General features: G+C 47.6%; 1 protein-coding gene across 2 annotated transcripts; it reads right to left on the bottom strand.

Moving 5' to 3' along the window:
• Nucleotides 1-11,398: 11,398 nt before the first annotated feature.
• SDHC (succinate dehydrogenase complex subunit C) lies at nt 11,399-18,913 on the bottom strand. 2 transcript variants are annotated; one of them, XM_083374564.1, is made up of 6 exons: nt 18,880-18,913; nt 17,754-17,810; nt 16,591-16,692; nt 14,851-14,912; nt 13,280-13,443; nt 11,399-11,975 (listed from the first exon to the last, which is right to left on the bottom strand). In XM_083374564.1, the coding sequence occupies exons 1-6, from the start codon at nt 18,897-18,899 to the stop codon at nt 11,871-11,873; spliced, it is 510 nt and encodes a 169-aa protein (XP_083230690.1). In that variant the 5' UTR covers nt 18,900-18,913; the 3' UTR covers nt 11,399-11,870. The 2 variants fall into 2 exon arrangements, with proteins under 2 accessions (XP_083230690.1, XP_083230691.1); XM_083374565.1 differs by lacking the exon at nt 18,880-18,913 and having other exon boundaries at nt 17,682-17,992.
• Nucleotides 18,914-22,021: the final 3,108 nt, after the last annotated feature.

The following is a 22,021-nucleotide window of genomic DNA, read 5'->3' as shown; positions in this document are numbered from 1 at the left end:
CAGAGGATCCCCCTCACAAGGAGCTTCTGATGCAAGATCTGTTTTTTGACCCGTGAGATTCCTCCCAGGGGGAGGTGCACCGTTCCTGGAGGTACTGCAATACCAGGCCGATGCTTGGAGTGGACGGAGCAAGCCCCTATTCCATCTCCCAGTTCCAAAAATCCATTTAATATGTAGTCCTCAAATAGAGGACATATCAGATATTAAACTGATAAGAACAGATACTACACTTGATCTTAGCCAAAAGGCCGAGAAGCGATACCAGAGGCAGGCGGACGGGGCCCGAGACTCCCGTGCAGGGGGTCCTCGAGTTTACGGGGAGCACGAATGGCTTGCAAAGCGATCCCAGTTTAAGATCAGTGGATCGATTCTGCCCGGCTCTTCGCCTGGGCTGGACTACAACCGCATCTCCTGGGGGTGAAAATGGGGGGTTCTCTCTCCCCACTGCGTGTTTCCCATCATGCCAGCTGGCTGTCCTGGCAGCCATTGGTGGAACATTTGCATAGGGTGAGTCACCCTCTCCGTCACTCTCCGCCCCTGTCATTCCTCAGCTGGCCAAGGGGGGGCACTAGCGCCCCCCCTTCTCTGCCTGCACAGCAGGCCTGGAGAGCAGAGACGGGCTGGGGGGCTGAGCTGCTTCCCGCCCAGGGTGCCCCCCCCCAATCTCTGCTGCGGCATCTCTCGAACACGACCCACCAGCCCAGCCTGATGGGCACAGAGGTCCTTCCCCCCCCCTTGGCAGCTGCGGTTTGAGCATCACACGGGCACTTCAGGCCCGAACATCCATGCCACTTTCCTGGCTCTGGGTTCTGAATTACGGAGGGAGTATTTGCAGCAGGGGAGGGAAGAGAAAGCAGGAAGAAGAAAGGAAGGAAGGATGGAAGGAGAGAGAGAAAAGAAAGGAAGAAAGAAAAAGGGAAGGAAGAAAGAAAAAGCAAGGGAAGAAAGGAAAGAAAAGAAAGAAAGAAAGAAAGAAAGAAAGAAAGAAAGAAAGAAAGAAAGAAAGAAAGAAAGAAAGAAGGAGAGAGAGAGGAGAGAGAGAGAGAGAGAGAGAGAAAGAGAGAGAGAGAGAGAAAGAGAGAGAAGGAGGAAGGGAGGAAAGAGAGAGGAAGGAAAGAGGGAGGAAGGAAAGAAAAAGAGAAGGGAGGGAAGGAAGGAAGGAAAAAATAAAAGGAGGGAGGGAGCAAGGGGACAGCTGAAGGAAAGAAATAGGAAAAGGAAGGAAGCTAAGAGAACAAGGAAAAGGAAGAAAAGCAAAAAGAAAGAAAAGGAAGGAAGGAAGGAAGGAAGGAAGGAAGGAAGGAAGGAAGGAGAGAGCCAAAGAAACACAGCAGCTCAATTTGGCATCTGTTCCGATATTCAGTTGTTCCATTTCTATTTTCAAAGTGAGGGCTTAAATCCTCTTTAAGGCCCCAAAGGCAGTTTTAAATCCCAGATTAACACCCAACGTTTCTATCCCAAAGCATCTAGAACGGAGGGATCCTTTTTATTACAGTCAGAGATCTGCAGCCCCCCCCCCTATATCCTCCCCCACCCCCCACCCCAGGTAGAAACAAATGCTCTTGCTTGCCAACTTCTCATTTTGCAAACCTCCAAAATGGCCAGGAGGTGGCAGAACTTTCTGTGCCGTCATGCCGCCCCCTAGCGGCTCTCCAGAGGTTGGCAGCCCTTGCCTTCCTCATCAAAGCCGCAGAGGCAAAAGAGCTCCCACAGGGCAACCTGGCAGCTCTTAATTATCTTTGCAGATTAACTCATCCTGCTTGCTATAAATACAATTTAATTACTGCAGAGGTTGGTTAGGGCAGATAAAAATGCATCTTTGAAGGCTCACTGTGGGTGGGGGAAGGTGACTGGGAAAAGCAGAGGAGGAGGAGGAGGAGGGTCTCCCAACATCTGGCGAACATCTGGCAGGAGAAGCAGAAAGAGACCCTATCCTGAAGGGCCCCCATCTGAAAAAGACAAAAACAAAGAGAGAATAAACATTAAAATGGGAATTTGATGAGGAATTCGGGGAGGGGAAGTCCGCAAGTCATAAAAGGGCCGAGTTTGAAGACCCCTGAATTAAAAGAGCTAAAATTTAAATTTAATTTTAATTTTAACTGGGGTTTTATTTGTTCAGGGACGGATTTAATTTTTTAAAATTTGTTTTTAACTTTTGTATTTTTGTTTTTAATCACCCTGTAAACCGCCCTGAGTCCTTCGGGAAAGGGCGGTATATAAATGTAATAAAATAAATAAATAAACATATTTTTTTTAAAAAAAAACAACTAAAAATTAAATCAACAACTAAAACCTAAAAAACATCTGAAAATTAAAGGAGTAAGACGCACAAAGCAACCCCCACCCCCCAAAAAAAACGAAACCAACGCCTAAAAAATAATATAAACGAACATGAAATAAATAAAAATTAAACAGAAACGAAATCAGCAAATAAAACCGCATATTAAACACCCAACAAAAGGCTGACTTGACGTTGAAGAGGAAAAACCAGCCTCGCCATCCCCCCTTTTAAAAGCCATCCTGGTTTATACATCTTGAAAACCACCCAAGTCGGCCTGTTTATTTTAAAGGCAGCATTTAAATTTTGTAATTATTGTTTTAAGGTAACTTATCTTCTGCATTTGGGCAAAATTAGGGTTTAATTTGTTTTCAATATCTGCATTTGTGGCATTCTGATATTTATGTCACTGTTGACCGCCCTGAGTCCTTAGGGAGAAGGGCGGTATACAAATCAGATAGATAGATAGATAGCTAGATAGCTAGATAGCTAGATAGCTAGCTAGATAGATAGCTAGATAGATAGATAGATAGATAGATAGATATGATTAGACAGATATGATTAGACAGATATAGATGATTGATAGATATTAGATGATAGATAGATAGATAGATAGATAGATAGATAGATAGATAGATAGATAGATAGATAGATAGATAATGAAAAATAAAGCAGTACTGTACTTAAGAGCGAATTGCTCAGTGGGAGAAACCACCAGGCCCCGCCCCACCCCCAATTCCCCTCTCGCCTTTTTTTACCCCCTCCCCCCCGTTTCAATGACAAACTAAGTTGCTAGGCCTCAAGGAGGACGCGAAACACGCGGCCCGGCCTCTTCGGAAAGCAACGGCGACGCCTGGCGGTCCGAGGCGGAAGGAGGGGGCGTGGCTTGGCCTCCCGCCCTCCCCCGATTGGCTGGAGCCGCTCCTTTGTTCTCAAACCGCCACGCCCACGGTTGCTAGGCGACGGCCCAAACAAAACCCCTGCAAAGCCGCGATGGCAACGCATTTCAGCTCGGGGCAGGTGAGAAAAGGAGGGGGGGGCGCCCCCCCCAAACTCCCCCGCCCCCCCAAACTGGGGGATTTAAATGCATGTTGGGGGGAGGCAAAGCTCAGGACGGGCGGGGGGAGGAGGAGGAGGTCGACCCTCCCTGCCCCAAAGCACCCCCCAGATATGTTGGACTACAACTCCCATCTGGATGCAGATGGGGGAGGAGAGATGCTCGGGACTACAAATCCCATAAGGGTGACCTCTTGGAGCGCAGAACGGGGGGGATTGTGCAGGAGGGATTACACACACACACACACACACACACACACACACACACCCCTCCCCACTCCAATTTCACCTCTAAATCCCAAGTTCCCACAGGAGCAAAAGTTTTTCCAATAGAAAGAGAAAAATAAAATAAAATCTTTTTTATTGGGGTGGGTGGGTTTAAAATCCCTTTTCCCGCCGCAAGCGTGCCCCCCCTTTCTTTTCCCAACAGGCTCTGCCCCCATTTCCCCACCCCACCCCCTTAGTCCTGTTTTGGTCTGTTCCCCATTATAAACACATTAATATACTGGTTTCCTATATCAACATATATGTCTCTATCTCTTTTTTTTATTGAAAAGTTTTACAAAAACAAAGTTTTACCCCCAAATCCCCCCCACCCCAAAACCCCCCACTTCCCAGAGCTAAATACCGGATTGTAGTTATAATAATCATATTCTAAATAGAAATTATGCAAGTATATAATTAACCAAGTTCATAATGTGCTTTAACTCCCCTTTAACATAGCTACAATCAAAGTACCAATAACAATATCCCACTAAGATCTACTCATAAACTAAATGGAACTTTTTAATCCCATATTTGTTCTAGATATAATCTATCCATCTCCTCCAAACTGAAACATATCTTTCCTGTGGATGATCCTTCAAATACACAAAAAATCTTAGACATCTCTGCAAGATTCAAAACTTTAGACACCCATTCTTCTATAATAAACAAACTATCCTTTTTATATTCAACATCAAATTAGTTTCTTTAACATCACAATCTACAATAGTACCCCATTATCCAATAGATTCAAAATAAGACTAACATCCCAAACCTTTTCTATCATATACATTGATCTATTTTGATATATTGCTTTAAATATTTCGTTTCCCACCCCCACCCCCCACCCGCCACCTCATTTTCCAGTATGAAGATGCCTATAATCCACGGAATTTGCAAAGCTGGAATCTTCCCAAGGTCACTAAGGCGGTGAGTTGCTTCCAAGACGGGGGAAAAAAAGCCCCCCCCTTTTTTTTTTTTATAAACAGGAGAAGGCACGACCTGCTGAATCCCGGATTGTAGCCAACCGGGGTTGTGTGAACGCGTCTCGTGGTGTTTGCTTGCGTTTCGCGTCTCCTGTGGACTCGCAAAATGGTGGCGGTGCTAATTGCCGCTAACCCTGGGCAAACGGGGTCCTGAAAAATATCACCGGACCTTCGAAATAGATTGAAATTCTAAATTTCCTGGGGTGTTGTTTTTTTTTTCCCCTTGAAAAAAGGCTGATCTTAATCTCAGTTTTAGATCTTGCTTGAATTTAGGGACCGGAAGCTGGTTGGGAAAGTCAGAAATGGTGATCGCGTGTCCTGGGGACTCTGGCAACTCTCGTAAATAAATGCCAGTTTGCCAAGCATCCAAAATTTGATCCTTGGACTGTGAGGATGCTACGACGGTCGTAAGCGTGAGGACCAGCTCCAGGTCCCTGTTTTTAGTGCTGTTGTAACGTCAAACAGTTGCAAAATGGTTGGTTATAAATTCAATAATTTATAAAACAGAATTTATAAAATAAAGGGTAAACCTCTAAGGAAATGTGAACACTTTTTTTTAAAAAAAAATGTCTGTTCTAGGCCTTTGGTTCCACTTTGCGAATTTTGTCATCTTCATCATTTTTCGAGTCAAGATTTGTGTAAAAAAAAATCAAAACAAAAAATGGGATGCGCTTCTCACCGTCCTCTGGGGAAGAGCTTACAGCTCAGATGGGTTTTACGGGTTTTGGCTTCTGGATCCTTGTTCATTAACGAAGGTGGAGGTGAAAAACAAGAGCAGGACAAGTGTTAAATTTGCCAGATGAAGTCTAATGGATGATTGCATTTTGATTTTATTTTATTTTTTCTTGAAAAGAACGTAGGCACGGGAGAATAAGAAGCGAGAGGAGTGGGATGTGCTGGTATTGTGTGCCTGAAATTACCAGAAGGCACCTTAAGAGAGCGAATCTAATGAATAATGCATTTCACGTCCCCGATCCTGTTCCTACCTTCCTGTCGTGTTCTTTTCTATTGCCATCCGTTTTGTATTTGGCATTCTGCACTTATTCCCGTATTTTATTCTGCGTTCCATTCTATTCTTTCTCCATCCCCACCATCCTTTCCATTCCATTCTTTTTCCTTTTCTCTCCTCCCTCTTCCATTCTGTCTTTTCTCTTCCCTTTCTTTTCCTCCTTTCCTTTTTTCCCTTCCTTTCCCTTCTTCTATCTTCCTTTCCATTCCTCCTTCCCTTCCCTTCCCTCTTTTCCTTCTTTCCTTCCCTTCCCTTTCTTTTCCTCCTTTCCCTTCTTCCCTTCTTCCCTTCTTTCCTTTCCTCCCCTCCCCTTCTATCTTCCTTTCCTTTCCTCTTTCCCTTTCCTTTCTTCCCTCCTTCTATCTTCCTTTCCATTCCTCCTTCCCTTCCCTCTTTTCCTTCTTCCCTTCCCTTTCTTTTCCTCCTTTCCCTTCTTCCCTTCTTTCCTTTCCTCCCCTCCCCTTCTTCTATCTTCCTTTCCTTTCCTTTCCTTTCCTTCCCTCTTTCCCTTTCCTTTCTTCCCTCCTTCAATCTTCCTTTCCATTCCCCCTTCCCTTCCCTTCCTTTTCCTCCTTTCCTTTCCTTCCCTCCTTCTAACTTCCTTCCCTTCCCCTTCCCTTCTTTTTCTCCCATCAGCATCCTTCAACCCGGGAAGGATTCACTCAGTTCGTAGCCAATGACCGAGGCCACTTGCTTCCTTCCATCCCGCGCTCCAAGGTGACTTTTATTCTCTTTTTCCCCCCAGCCAGGGATTTCACCCCTTAAACTGACCACCACGACGTAACAATAAGATGAGCATAGGTAGCCCTCAACTTACAGCCACCCTTGCGCCCAAAATTTCTGTCGCTAAGCGAGACCTCGGCTGAGGAAGCCTCCCCCCACTTGACCACCTTTCCTTCCACCCTGGTTAAGGGAATCCCGGCTTCCTCGTTGACTCTGCTTCTCAGAAGGCCACAAAAAGGGGGGAGGGGGGTTTTGTCCCTTGACCCCGGGGGACACTGCAAGCGTCATAAATACGAGTCAGTGGCCAAGCGCCTGGATTTCCATCACGTGACCACAGGGGACGCTGCAGAGGTGTGAAAAAACCATTGTTTTTTTTTAAAATAGGGGCTGCTGCACCTTTGACCGGTCACTGAAACGGTTGTGAGTCAAGGACCCCTTGGCAATAACTTAACAGGCTAAAGCTGGGGTTGGTTTCCCACAAAACCCCCCAGGTTTGCTTGCGCTAAGCCGGCAAAGGTTTCAGGGCTGTTGCCAACGCAGGTTGTCCTTGAGTTACGAACGCAGGCGCGACCTGCACTACAACGGTGGGCTTCTCCAAATCTGTGTCCTGCCGTGTGAATGCCCCCCCCCCGCTTCTTTCCCCCTGGCCTGCAGTGTTGAACCCGTGGCAGAGAGAGGTCTCCCCTTTCCCCTAGGCTTCTCCCTGGGGTACCTATATGACCACCTGGGACATGCCCTTGAAAATCCCACCGGCCAAGGTCTCTCTCACCTCCCGTTCCATCGACGCAGCGGCCCGGCTTACCGAATGGATGAATAAATCGGCGGCCTTAAGCAAAGCCTGCAACGGATTGTGTCCGGAAATTGTTGGCAAGGTAAGCAGCCCCATGCCGCCATGGGCGGGGAGGAATATCTGCAACTCTGGGTTGAAAGGAGGGGTCCTCGGGGTGTTCTGCCAGCTTGGTGGCTTCTTTCCAGACGTTTCAGGACCCCAGCTAGGTAACGTCATCAGCGTAGGAGGGAGTGGGGTTTGTGGAATGGAGGAGGAGGAGAAGAGGAGGAGGAGGAGGAGGAAGACTGTGGGGTGCTTGGCGCTCTTTGAGCTTGGCGGTTTTCTTGCAGACGCTTCACGTAGAAGGGTAAGGGGTTTGTGGAAAGGGGGAGGGGGAGAAGAAGAGGAGGAGGAGGAGGAGGAGGAGGAGGAAGAGGAGGAGAAAAGGAGGAGGACTGTGGGGTCCTTGTGCCCTCTGAGCTTGGCGGTTTTCTTGCAGACGTTTCATGACCTAACTAGCTAACATCAACAGTGTAGAAGGGAAAGGGCTTTGTGGAAAGGAGGAGGGGGAGGAGGAGGAGAAGAGGAGGGGGAGGAGAGGAGGAGGAGGAGGAGGAGGAGGAGGAGGAGGAAGAAGAAGACAACTGTGGGACCCTTGGTGCTTTGAGCTTGATCTCCTTGCAGACGTCCCATGACCCAACTACGTAACATCATCAGTTCTTGAAGGGAGAGGGGTTGGCGAAGAGGAGGAGCACGAGGAGGAGGAGGAGGAAGGGAGGCTAAGGAGGAGTAAACAAACCCCCTTCTATAGGAAGCACCCTTCACGGTTCTCTTTCCCCCCTGGCAGCCCTCCGTGCCCAAGGAAGCCGTCTCTAAGCACAGCCGGACCCCCGGTAAAAGCACCGAGCGACCACCCTCAAGTGGGAAGATGCCAGCTCGAGAAAGCCTTGGGTCCCGGCTAGGCGCTACCCCCAGTGGCCCGCTGTCTCGCCAGCCCGGCAGCATGGACCTCCGGCTGAGAGACGCCGGTGGGCCGGACGCCCTGGAAGCCCCCGAATTGGAGGCCAAGCCGCCGAAGGAGAGAGCGGACGACGATGTCCCGCTTTCCCGCCAGCCGGGTTGCATGGATCTGCGTCTGAAGGACACCAGCCCCCAGCCGCCCACCCCCAGCCGCCCCAGCTCGCGGGAGCCCACCCCGAGGAGGACGATCTCCGCCGAGGCTCCTCCATCCAGGAAAGCCCGGTCCCGAGAAGCAAGGCCCAAAGGCTTGGGGCCCCCGGAGCCTTTGTCTTCTTGCCGTCCGGGGTCTCTGGAGGTCAACCCTCGCCCGGGGTCACTGGAGGTCAACTCTCGGGGTCTCTCTCCTTGCCGTCCGGGGTCTCTGGAGGGGAACCCCCGTCCGGGGTCACTGGAGGTCAACCCCCGGGGTGACCGTTCGCCAGAGGTTCTGCCCTCCAGTCGGCCGCTCACGAAAAGCAGGCAGGGGTTGGAGACGCCGAAGACGGCGAGCGAAAGGACCGCGTCCAGACCCCTTTCCTCCACATAAATCTTCCCGGGAGGCCAGATTTAATAAAACACAACAAAACAAAAAAAAATCAATTACCAATGATTTTTAAAAAAAGTGGAAAGCACCAGTCTTTAAAAGCTTTTTTTTCCCCCACGCGTCCCGGTTCAGATCCATTCTTCCATCCCCCACACCCCGATTCTCCGTTTGTGTCTGAGCACTGTGTGTGTGTCTTTGTGTGTGTGTAAGAGAGAGAGAGAGAGAGAAAACCATCTGTGGGATACCAACACGAGTGCAAGGGTTCGGAAGAAAACCAAAATCACAGGGGTGGCTCAACAGCTGAAGGGGGTCCGTTAACACCGGAGGGGTTGTTTTGCTAATAATTAATAAAGCTAATTGGACACTGAATTTCCAGCTGTTTTTCCTGGCCGGAAAGGGTGGGGATGGGGGGTGGGGTGTCTTCATTTAAGCTAGTGACAATGTATCCCGAGCGTTACTTAAGATACAGGTCGTCCTCAAGGTTACGACCACAATTGGCACCGGTTACAACCATTGTTTTATCAACCGTTCAAAGTTAGGACACTAAAAAAGGAGACTTATGAGCAGTCCTCGCACGTATGACCTCTGCAGCCTCCCTAGTCACATGATCACAATTCAGCCACTTGGCGACTGGCGCGTACTTATATGACTGTAGCAGCCTCCCGGGCTTACGTCATCCCAGCAAGCAATGGGGGAACTGGTTTTACTTAATGACCGTGTGATCCGCCGAACAACTGCAGTGTTTCCCTTAACGACCACGGTGAGAAAAGCTTAAAATTGGACGTAAAACCACTTCACCACCACCTTAGCAATGGAAATTCTAGTCCCAATCGTGGTGGTGCATTCCGCGTTTCCATCTGAATGAATTCTCCTGCAGCAGCATTAAAACGAGGGGGAAGGGGAATTTTAGGCTCCGTGTTTTAAAGTCTCCCCTTTTTTAAAACACGTGCGGGATTTTATTACAAAAAGCAATAAGCTGCAGGAATTGGAAGGCAGAGCTGGCGATAACAGCACCCTTGATTTAAAAAAAAGAGAATTATTTAACGAAAGAGTGTGCATTTGCAGAACCGCGAGGAGGCAGAAAGAAGGTAATTAATTTTGGGAGCTTCAAGGGAACCCATTTGAGTAGGACCCGGCTTTTCGGCTTTGCAAATACTCCGTGCACCTAGATCAAAAGTTTTAAAAACCCAAGACGCCAAACAATTGCCTGGTGCAGAATAAGCCGGGCCGCTAGCAGCAAAGAGACACGTAATTTGCAGAACAGAAGACAAAAAAATCAGCTTGTGCTCCCCGAAAAGCATTTTGACAATCAAGTGTGTTTTTTTGTTTTGTAAAAATGGTTTTCGGATGGATGGAAGCTAAATCTAGGGCTGGGAGAAAACATTTCGTCCATGGGGCAGGCTAGGAAAACGACCTGAGGGCACGTAATTACATTTATTCTTGTTTTTAATTGGTGAACAATTCATTACAAAACTGCTTGAGTCTCCTCCTCGCCCCCCCCCAAAAATAAAATCTGCTTTTATGGTTTGCAAGCAAATTGCTGCCTAACAAGCCTTCAGCATCCTTCTAATCTGGTCCTCGAGCACAACTGGAGCCCAACATTTCTGTCGCTAAGCGAGACACTCGCTAAGCGAGCTTTCTTGCCGCAGTTGTTCAGCAAATCACTGCAGTTAAGTTCGTGATACAGTGGTGCCAATTTAAAAATTCGCAGCGATTCCCTTAACAATAGTTAGAAAGGAGGATTGTTAAAATGGGGCAAAAGTTCGCTTTAGCAAAACATCTCGGACTACCTGTATTGTATTTTTGCAGTATTGCATTTTTTTAAAAAAATCTTTTTTAATATATTTATTATTTTTATTTTTATTACATTTATATCCCGCCCTTCTCCGAAGACTCAGGGCGGCTTACAAGCTTAGCAGTAGCCTTCATTCTATGTACATGCCTGCTTATTAGGGCTTTCACACACACACCCCAAGCGGCATTATTACAAAGTCAGCTTAATTGCCCCCAACAATCTGGGTCCTCAGACAGATTATAAGCCTGTCCAAGGTCACCCTGTGGTAGGATGGGTGGCCAAGAAATTTAATTAATAAATAACAGCTGGGAAAGGAAGGAAGGAGTCAAAGTCCGTATTTTGGGAGGTGGGGCTAAACTGGTCCGTTTTGACGGCTAGTTGACATCTGAAAAGGTCCTCTCCCGTTTCAAACCACAAATGCAAGCGCAGGAGTTTATTTTGCAATGTTTTTATTACTAACCGGAAAATCCTCATCGGGGCACCCCACCCACCGCCGCCACCAGGAGGAAAAATTTCATTCTGGCGAGGGGGCCGTCAGCCTCTCATCATTCACGAATGGAAAAGCAAAATAAGACAATTTATTTACAGAAGATGAACGGGTGGGTTTCATTTTTATTTTTTTTTTGGAGGAGGGGGATGGAGAGGAAAGGCTGAAAATCTTTCCTTGGCTCAAAAGCAAGCAAACAATTAACTGGACGATGAATCCAGCCGGGCCAGGCCAGGCCAGAAAATTTGGCTTCCCCAAAAGTTTAATGCAAAGATAGGACTGGTTTTTTTCCCCCCTTCCTCCTCCTGCAAATGGGATAGAGAAAACTTTGCAAGATTTCGGCCTGCCTCCGTGTCCCCTCCACACACACACACACACGCACCGGGATCCACAGGCCCACTTGGAAAAAAAACATCAGCCAGACTGGAGGTGTCCCCTTCAGCTGTGTGACTCTTCGTGTCGGCTTGCTGTCAATGGACGGTGTTGTGTTTCCTGAAATGTGTTGCACCCACGCCCGTGTGCACGCATACCCTGTGGTTCTTTCAAAGGAAAGGATTGTTCTTGAGAGCGAACGGTTGGCCTTCGCCACCGTGGGAGAACCGTCAGCTTCTTAGCCCAGCCGCCTTTCGAGCGGTGGGATTTTTAGGCTGGGGGAGGGATCCCCCCCCCCAAGAGCCCCTGGAGCAAAATTGTGTCTTCTCGCAATGAAAAGAAATGGGGGAAAAAAAAAATAAAAGGAGAGAAATCCCTACAAAGATCCAAGTAGAACTGTCTCCTTTCTGATTACAACTGGGCAATAATGTGAATTTCGCTGAGGTTGGCCCTTCCGCCCTCACCTGCTATTTTCCTAATTAGCAAACGGGGCAGAAGTCCCCCGTTGTGCCAACTCTGTGGGTGCGGAAGGGGGCAAAAGTGAGAAAGTTGGGGAGCGTGCAGAGAGGCTGTGCCTCTTAATTCTCTTCACATGGCTGCGATCCCAAGGGAAGAGAGAATCGTCAGGACGAGGACGAGAACTCCAGACTGGTACAACTGGGGTATCTTGAAACCCACGCCCATGTCCCAGGCCTACAAAAGAGGGAGACAAGGACGACGTCACAACACGAGGAACTAGAAGATAACCGGTGGGTGGCCACAGCTACCTCAAACCGTCACTAAACGAGCTGTGGTTAAGTCAAGGACTAGCTGTGATGGAATGGCATGTGGGAAAGACTTTGGAACATTGGGGGGAGAAGGGCTGCAGAGGGAGGAGTCAGATCAGATCAGCCCCCAGTTGATACTAGGCAGAGGGGAGAAAGTCCGAACGACCCTCCCTAATTTCTCAGGCTGTAAAAGAGACTGGGGGGGGGGGTCAGAATTATACGAGGGCAATTCGGAAATAAACCCCCGTTTGGTTATTGGTGATGGACACCGATGGCCGATACGGAACTTTCATTACACACGTTAGAAAGCTACATTATCTGGCTTTTTGACATCGCCGCCGTTCAAATTGAGGCACCGGTCGTAACGTCTTAACGAGGTTTGAAATTCCTCAGTCGTCGTCGCAGCCCAAATCTGGGCTCTGGGGTGGGTGGGTGAGATCAAAAACATCCCAACGGAACGGCTTCAAAAGTTCCCGGGTGCATCTAGCAGTGTGCGAGCGAGCATTATTAAGGGGAATTAAAGAGAAACTTCCAGACAGTGAGGACAATCAACCAGTGGAACAGAAGTTGCCTCCTGGAATAGTGGGGGCTCCATCACTGGAGGTTTTTAAGAAGAGACTGGACAGTCACTTGTCTGAGATGCTATAGGTTCTTCTTGAGTGGGGGGCTGGACTAGAAGACCTCCATGGTCCCTTCCAGCTCTTATTTCTATTCTATCCTATCCTATCCTATCCTATTCTATCCTATCCTATCCTCTTCTCTTCTATCCTATCCTATTCTATTCTTCATTCCATTATTCTATTCTATTATCTAATCTATATTCTTCTCTTCTCTTCTTCATTCCATTATTCTATTCTATTCTATTCTATTCTATTCTATTCTATTCTATTCTATTCTATTCTATTCTATTCTATTCTATTCTGTTCTGTTCTGTTCTATTCTATTCTATTATTCTATTCTATTCTATTCTATTCTATTCTATTCTAACCAGTGCCTCAGTCTCAATGGTGATTTAAAGTAATTTAATGATGTAATTTTCTAAGGCGTGTAATAAAAGTTCCATATCTGTGCGTGTCTGTCATTGATAACCAAACGGAGGTTTATTTCAGAATTGTCTCCGTACATTCACCGGGGCAAGATTCCGTCAATGGAGGGTCACCATGAAGTAGGATTAACTCACCTCGTCGGCCCTGCAAGGCTGACATACAAACAGTAATAGTGGCTGCTTACCAGATGCCGAATCCCGTTCCAGGTGTGGTAGGTTATGGGTAGGGCCAAAGCAAACTTGGCCGAGTAAATCAGAGCAGGCGCCAGGCTGAGTGACCTGATCATGTCCAGGTAGTCAGAAAACTGTCCGGGAAGAGCCAAGGCACTTAAGGCGAAGAGCGACACACCTGGTGAAACACATCCAGCAGGACACACAATGCAGGGAGTCCTCGACTTATGACACTTCAGCCCAAAATCTCTCGTTTTGCCCCACTGTATGACTTTTCTCACCACAGTTGTTAAGGGGATCACTGCAGTTGCTCAGTTAGCAACATGGTTGTTAAATGAGTCCGGTTAGGGTTAACCCAAACCCTAACCCCCACCCCACCCCTTGACTTTGCTTGTCAGAAGGTCGCAAAAGAGGATCGCATGACCTCCCGGGAGACACGGCGACCGTCGTCAACGTAAGTCAGTTCCCAGTGTCTTGAGTTTGGATCCTGGGACCGTGGTGGGGGAGGCATAAGTGTGAAAAACGGTCCTAAGTCACTTTTCTTCAGGGCTGTTGTAACTTTGGACGGTCGTTAACTGTTCTTAAGTCGAGGATGACCCTTAGTTTACGAATGGAGGCAAATATACGTGTCCCGGGATGATGTTGCAGGATCCAGTCTGGGTCGATCTCAGGGAACGTCTCTCTGTCCCCGACGAGGGGTTCGAGCACGGATTCAAAAGCTCGGAAGACAAAACCTTTAGTCCCAGTGACCAACCCAGAGCGGATCCTGCAAATTTCGTTTAAATCAACCATCAGCTAATCTCTCTCTCTCTCTAATATATATATATATATATATATATAGAGAGAGAGAGAGAGAGAGAGAGGGTTTTTTAGATTTACTCTTGGGGCTTGAATTTAATTTAATTGTTTTAATTGATTTAAATTTTTGTATTTCATGGTTTTAACTGCCCTGTAAACTGCCCTGAGTCCTACGGGAATAGAGCGGTATACAAATTCAATAAAATAAAATAAATATATCTATATCAACACACACACACACACACACACACACACACACACACACACACAGTGTATGTGTGTGTGTATATATATGTGTGTGTGTGTGTATATCCATCCATTCATCCATCTTCTCTAATATCTTTATCATCCATCCAGCTATCCATCTCTGATCTATCTTTTATCTATCATTATCTATCAATCATCTATCATTATCTATCAATCATTATCTCCATCATCTCTTATCATTTCTATATATCTATCATCTCTATCATTATATCTATCTATCTAATTTATCTCTTATCAAAAATATATGTGGACAATGCTATAGGAGATAAAATATTAAGATAAAACCATGATAAAATGAAGGCATAGAATTGCAATGGGACAGATGTTATAATTCAGCATACCCCCCCACCAACTGCTTCTGATGTGGCTGCCATGAGATCAGCCCAGGTGCCCTGGGAGTTATGGTATCACCTAAGACTGATGATGACGTTAGGTGATACAATAACTCACAGAGGTTTCCCGCTCCTCGCGGGAAACATTCCTTGTCAATCGGGGAAAAGATTGAGAAATTGTGACGCACCAAAACTCATTCCCACACCGGTCCCGCGGTGAATGATGGACATTGACATCGGCAGGGACCACCTAAAAGGAAGGAAAGGGGGATACTGTAAATGACAGCGCTGACATTTATTAAGGGGAAAGAAAGGAGCAAAGGAGAGAGACCAACGAATCGTTGTTAGAACAATTAACCTGTGGAACAGCTTGCCTCCAGAAGTTCTGGGGGCTCCAACCCTGGAGGTTTTTCAGGAGAGATTGTCCAACCCCTTGTCTGGAATGGTACACGGTCTCCTGCTTGAGCGAGGGGTTGGACCAGAAGACTTCAAAGACCCCTCTATTATTCTGCTCTTCTTTTTTCCTTCCTTCCTTCCTTCCCCAACACCGGAGAAGAGATTGGACATCCTTTTGTCTGAAACGGTATAGGGTCTCCTCGCACAGGGGGTTGGACTAGAAGACCTCCAGGCTCCCTTCCTACTCTTTTGTTATTCTGCTCTTCTGTGTCCCAAGCACTGAGCTCAGGCCAGGCCAGGCCAAACTGTTCCAGCTCTTTTGATCTGCTCCCCACTCCGAATTATTTGAGGAATCCCACCAGAACGAACAAGAGAAGGAACACTGGAATCTCTGGAGGCGGCCGAGGAATTAGATGACCGGAGGTGGGGGGGGGAGGGCAAATTCTCCTCGATGGGCAGCAGAGGAACGGGTTCCTTAAAGAGAAAGGAGCCAAGATTTTGAGCTTGGCTGTCAGTGGCAAAAGCTTGGGATGGCATTTCTCCCCCCCCCCCCCAGGGAGCAGCTAAGTGCAGGCAAACTGAGGTGCAAGTAATCCTCGGCTTACGACTGAAAGAGAACCTGTTCAGTGCTATGGGTGGCTGGGGGTGGAGTAGGACATTTCAACCCAGGGGGCTTTTGAGCTTGGTGGTTTTCTGGCAAACATTTCAATGCCCAATTAAGAAACATCATCAATGGTAGAGGGATGGAGGAGGAGGAGGAGGATTGTGACTGTGGGATCCTTGGTGTTCTCTGAGCTGGGTGGTTTTCTTGCAGACGTTTCATGACCCAACGAGGTAACATCTTCAGTTAGAAGGGATTGGGGTTTACAAGGAGGAGGAGGAGGAGGAGGAGGAGGAGGAGGAGGAGGAGGAGGAGGAGGAGGAGGAGGAGGAGGAGGAGGAATGTGAGATCCTTGGTGTTCTCTGAGCTTGGTGGTTTTCTTGGAGACATTTCATGACCCAACAAGGTAACATCTTCAGTTAGAAGGGATTGGGGTTTACAAGGAGGAGGAGGAGGAGGAGGAGGAGGAGGAGGAGGAGGACTATGAGATCCTTGGTGTTCTCTGAGCTGTTTTCTTGCAGACGTTTCATGACCCAACTATGCAATATCATCGGTGCTAGAAGGGAATTAAGTTTGTGGAGGGGAGGAGAAAGAGAAGAGAGAGGGAAAAAGGACGAGGAGAAGGAATGTGGGGGTCTTTGATCTTGGCTCAAAGGCTCTTTGCAGACCTTTCACGACCCAGCTAGGTAACATCATCGGTGCTAGAGGGGAGTGGGCTTTACTCTCTGTTCATATACAAGTAGCTTGCTTGCCGAAGGCAAATCCCCCTGATGACGTTACCTAGTTAGGTCATGAAAGGTCCGTAAGAAACAACCCAACTCAAGAGAGCACCAAGGACACCTCAAAACTTCTCCTTTCTTGTCCTTTCAATCCAGCCTACCTTGCAGGGGCACCTGCAATTATCAAACGCCCAATTAAAGATGTGTCTTACCCATAAATGGTGATATGCGGGGACAAGGGGCGCTGAGATTTGGTGTTCTTCTCCCAAAACTTAGCCATTTCTTCCTTCGCGGTCGTCCCCATGGGGACCACACTGGAACAAAACCACGGAGAATGTGTTAGGAGGCAGGCCCCAAACACCCAATAATGCATACAGGTTAAGTCCATCAAAATTTGGACGCTTGGCAACTGGCGTGTACTTTGCGACGGTTTCCTGGGGTCACGTGATCATCTTCCGACAAGCCAAGCCAATGGGGAAGCCAGCTTCACTTTACAACAAGGTTACTAACTTAACGGATGCAATGTTTCACTGAACCACGGTGGCAAGAAGGCTGAGGTTCCCATAACTGTCTCACTTAGCAACAGAAATGTTGGGCTCCATTGTGTCTCAACTTACAACCACTTTTTTTTAATCTCATTTATATCCCGCCCTTCTCCGAAGATTCAGGGTGGCTTACAATCTAAGAAGCGCAAATCAATGTGCTTAGCAACAGCCTTCATTCTATGTACATGCCTGCTTATTAGGGCTTTCACACACACACACCCCAAGCGGCATTATTACAAAGTCAGCTTAATTGCCCCCAACAATCTGGGTCCTCATTTTACCTACCTGGGAAGGATGGAAGGCTGAGTCAACCTTGAGCCTGGTGGGACTCGAACCTGCACTAATTGCAGGCAGCTGGTGTTACTTAAGGAGGCATTAGCCCCCTGCTCCACCAAGGCTCTTGAGTTACAACAGCACTGAAAAAAGTGACCCTTTATGACCGGTTTTTTTTTCACACTTACGTAAAAAGGCAGTAAACCAGGGGTCTTCAAACTTGGCTGAGGAATTCTGGGAGTCGAAATCCACAAGTCACAAAAGGGCTAAATTTGAAGACCCCTGCCCTAAACTGTAAATCTACTGACTGAGGGGGGGGGGGGGCTTCACCAAAAAATCAAATTTACTGTACAAATGGTATATTCCACTGGGGCTGTTTTATTTATTTATTTATTTTATTTTAATTCCATTTATATCCCGCCCTTCTCCAAAGACTCAGGGCGGCTTACAAGCTTAGCAGTTTTGTTAAAAAAATCTTTCCTTACGTGCAAAGACTTAAGAAAGCGGTAAGCGATAACTTTTTCTTTTCTTCTTCTTCAATAGCATCAGAAACTTACTGTGGCATGTAGGACGCCGGGCTGAGGCGTAGGCAGAGGCAGCGCCGACTTGCTAATCTGAAACAGCCAAAAAAATTACAAGATTTATAGGCAAGAGTTTGTTCTTTTTAGGCCAGGGGTCTTCCAACTTGGCCCTTGGATGACTGGTGGACTTCAACTCCCAGAATTCTTCAGCCGGCGTGCCTGGCTGGGGAATTCTGGGAGTTGAAGTCCACCAGTCACCCAAGGGCAGGGATCTTCAAACTTGGTCCTTTTATGACTTGTGGACTTCAATTCCCAGAATTCCTCAGCCGGCGTGCCTGGCTGAGGAATTCTGGGAGTTGAAGTCCACAAGTCATAAAAGGGCCAAGTTTGAAGACCCCTGCCCAAGGGTCATTTTGGAAGACCCCCTGCTGGGTATCAGCCTACCTCGCAGGGTTAGGGTCAGGTTTTTCTTGAAGGCCCACATGATATTTTGCCAAGGGACAGCAAGGGAGCTTCTGTGGCCGAGGGGGGACTCGAACCCGGGTCTCCACAATCCTATTCCGACACTTTCCTTACGCCGGCTCTGATCCCCTGGTTCAGGCCCAGATTTCAAACGAATCCGGCCAGACTCTCGCTCAGATATGCTGTTAATACTAGCCATCACCAACAGAGGGCGCTGTGTCCGCGGGGCACACTCAGACATGCACATAGACACGTGTACACTCTTTTTTTTGTTTGTTTTGCAGATCCCGGGTCTGAGCTCGCTCCCTTTCGCAAGGCGCAGCTCTGGAAGGGTCGGGTTACAGTGCCCATCGTCCCCGGCTTGCATGGGAGGTGCGGGTCCAGCCCGCCTGGCGAGCTAGCCGGGCATGATGGGTTATGCAGTCCTACCCCTTCCCACCCCAGCAGGGAGGAAGGGGGAAGGACGGTTCGAGGGCACGAGCGGGACAGGGAGGAGGGCGAAACACGTGTCTTTGTGCACGAGAGAATCCGCCCCACGCAGCCGGGGCGCCCTCGAGGTCACCCCGCAGCCTCCCAGCGCGTCAGGATCCGCTTTCCCAGCCCCGAACACGCGTGTTTCCCCACTCCGAGGAGGCGGAAAGCCCTTCCACACGAGCCGGACCCACCCGCCCCCTTTTTTTTTTTTTTCCTCCGCGGTCACCTCAAGACGGAGGCCGCCATCTTGGCCGGGAAGCGCTGAGAACGGGACGCTGCGCGCGGTGACGTCACTGCCCGACTTCCGTCGCCGGAGGCCGGGAAGGGCGGAAGCCGGAAGGAGCCGGGCTTCAGCACGTGCGGGCGGGAAGGAGGGAGCAGGTTGCCCTTCCAGACTACAGTGCCCATCTCTCCTACCCGGGGATGGGGGGTGTAGTCCGATGGGGGGGCGGTGTAGGGGGTTGGACTAGATGACTAGCAAGGTTCTACATTCAGGCAAGAAAAAACAAACGCCCAGGTATAGGATGGATGGTACCTTATTTATTTATTTTATTTATTTTATTTATTTTATTTTATTATTTTATTTTATTATTTTATTTTATTTTATTTTATTTTATTATTTTATTTTATTATTTTATTTTATTTTATTATTTTATTTTATTTTATTATTTATTATTGGGACTTATATGCCGCCCTATCTCCCGAAGGACTCAGGGCGGCTCACAACAGTAACATAGAATAAATACAGAAGTTAAGATAAAAATTAAAATTAAAGGCCTCTGTACAATAAATAAATTAAATTAAAATAAATTAAAAGTTAGAGTTAAAAAATTAAAAACATAATTAAAATGCCTGTCAGTCCAGGTCAGCCAGGTGGAACAGGAGTGTTTTGAGGCCGCGGCGAAAGGACTGGAGATCTTGGGCCATCCGAAGCTCATGGGGGAGCTGGTTCCACAGGCCTGGCGCTCCCACAGAGAAGGCCCTTCCCCTGGGGGTCGCCAGCCGACATTGTCTGGCCGACGGTACCCTGAGGAGGCCTTCTCTGTGTGAGCGTACTGGGCGATGGGAATTCGTTCCTGTTCAGTAGTAACACCTGTGCAAGGGATCTCGGAGTCCTAGTGGACGATCCCTTAGCTAGGAGCCAGCCCTGTGCTGCAGCTGCCCAAAAAGCCAACACAGTGCTAGGTTGCATTAAGAGAGGGAGAGAATCAAGGTCACCTAAAGTGTTAATACCACTTTACAAGGCCGTGGTAAGCCCACCCTTGGAACACTTGTCTCCAGTTTTGCTCACCACGATGTAAAAAAGATGTTGAGACTCTAGAAAGGGTGCAGAGAAGAGCAACAAAGATGATCAGGGGACCGGAGGCTAAAACATATAGGGAACGGTTGCTGGAATTGGGCAGGTCTAGTTTAATGAAGGGTGAGGGGTGACATGATAGCAGTGTTCCAATATCTCAGGGGCTGCCCCAAAGAAGAGGGAGTCAAGCTATTCTCCAAGGCGCCAGAAGGCAGGACAAGAAGCAACGGATGGAAACTAGTCAAGGAGAGAAGCAACCTAGAACTAAGGAGAAATTTCCTGAGAGTGAGAACAATTAACCAGTGGAACCACCTGCCTCCAGAAGTTGTGAATGCTCCAACACTGGAAGTTTTTAAGAAGAGACTGGACAGCCATTTGTCTGAAATGGAGTTTCCTGCCTGAGCAGGGGGTTGAACTAGATGACCTCCAGGGTCCCTTCCAACTTTATTATTGTTATTATTATTACTAACCTGGTTGTTCAGTTGTGAAGCTGGCTGCCCCATTGATTTTGGCTCGTCAGAAAGGTCGCAAAAGGCGATCACATGACCCCAGGACTTTGCGACCATCATAAATACGAGCCAGTTGATCATGTGACCCTGGGAGACAGCAACGCTCATAAATACGAACCGGTTGCCAAGCATTTGAATTTTAATCGCATGATCTTGGGGATGCTGCAAATGTGGTCACTCTGAAAAATGGACATAAGTCCGTTGTTTCAGTGCCGTCATAACTTTCTTGCAGACAGTTCATGACCCAACTAAACAACCTCATCAGGGTTAGGAGGTGAGAGAGGATTGCTCTCTCTTTATGTAAAATCAGCTGGCTTGCAGAGACAGCAAACCCTTTTTCCTTCTAGCAATGACGATGCTCCCTAGTTTGGTCATGAAACGTCTGCAAGAAAACCACCAAGCTCAGAGAGCACCAAGGACCCACAGGCTACAAATATTCTATAAATAAATAAATAAACAGCAGTTTGCAAACCCAACATCTTCCAACTGCCCACTTTGGACTTGGCTAAGACCAAAGAGAACACAACACATGCCTGTGTGTTCTCTGGAATGTGTAACGCCTACTAAAAACCGCAATTGTACTGAAATAGTGGCCTTCAGAGGAAGATTTTGAAAAGATTTGTCTGTTTGTGACATCTGATATTTTTTTTCTTCTGCCTTAGGGTTTTATCTTAACTTTGGCGACAGGTGCCTAATTTTCGGCCCCACCATGAACAAAATCCGAAAGCTCTTTTGTGGGTGTTTTTGTCTAGCATTCACATTTTGAACCCGGATCCGTTGAGGTTTTCCTCAGGCTGCCCACTGCAGTGTTTTCTCCAAAAATAGGGAACTTTTTAATTCTGCAAAAAAAGTTTTGCTGTTCTCTTAAGAGAGAAAATCCTCTTCGAGCATCATAGGGCAAGGAAAATTGTAATTGATTAAGCTGATTTTTTTCCACCTACTGGCTCAGTAAAGAATCTCTTTGCAGTGGTCAGGTCCAGGTGATGTGCAAAACGGCCGAGCAAAATTGACCCAAGGCAGCAGGAATGTAACTTGGATGCTTGATGGTCATTGAGGTGGGCTCCTTGATGCTGTCTGAGTTAGATGGTTTTCTTGCAGACGTTTCATTACCCAACTAGGTAACATCATCAGTGCTTCAAACCCTACAAATCTTCTCTGCTATTGGAATTCACCCTGCCAGCTGTGGATTCTGTGTCAAGAAATCTCCTTAAAAAAAAGACTTTAAAACTGAAATTACAGACCCCCACCCCTCCTATCCCTGGCCGAAGGCTCTGCCTGTCGGGAGGCGAGAAAAATGGCATTTTTCAGAGGCTGTGCCCTCACCCACAGTTTGCCAAGAATGCAGCCTCTTTGCCCAGCTCGCAGGCTGCTCAACAATAGCCACCATAGATGCAAGCTTTTATGTTTTGTTCTCTTTGGGGAGTGGGGGGGAAACTGGTTCATCTCTGCACACACACACACACCCCGTTTTTTTTTCTCCCCAAACGCCACCTTCTCATTGGCTCCAGATTTCTGCAGAGATAGCATCCTTTGCAGCAGGCGAGTTCTTAAACGGACGGTGC

This window comes from Vipera ursinii (assembly GCF_947247035.1).
Source record: "Vipera ursinii genome assembly, chromosome: 15".
Classification (NCBI taxonomy): domain Eukaryota; kingdom Metazoa; phylum Chordata; class Lepidosauria; order Squamata; family Viperidae; genus Vipera; species Vipera ursinii.
This window is presented reverse-complemented; position numbering and strand designations above follow the sequence as displayed.

Coding starts and splice junctions, on each gene's coding strand:
- SDHC (XM_083374564.1), bottom strand. CDS start 18,899: ATGGCGGCCTCCGTCTTGAG. Junction 17,811..18,879: donor ATGGCGGCCTCCGTCTTGAG/GTGACCGCGGAG, acceptor TGGCTGTTTCAG/ATTAGCAAGTCGGCGCTGCC. Junction 13,444..14,850: donor CGGTGTGGGAATGAGTTTTG/GTGCGTCACAAT, acceptor GTGTTTCACCAG/GTGTGTCGCTCTTCGCCTTA.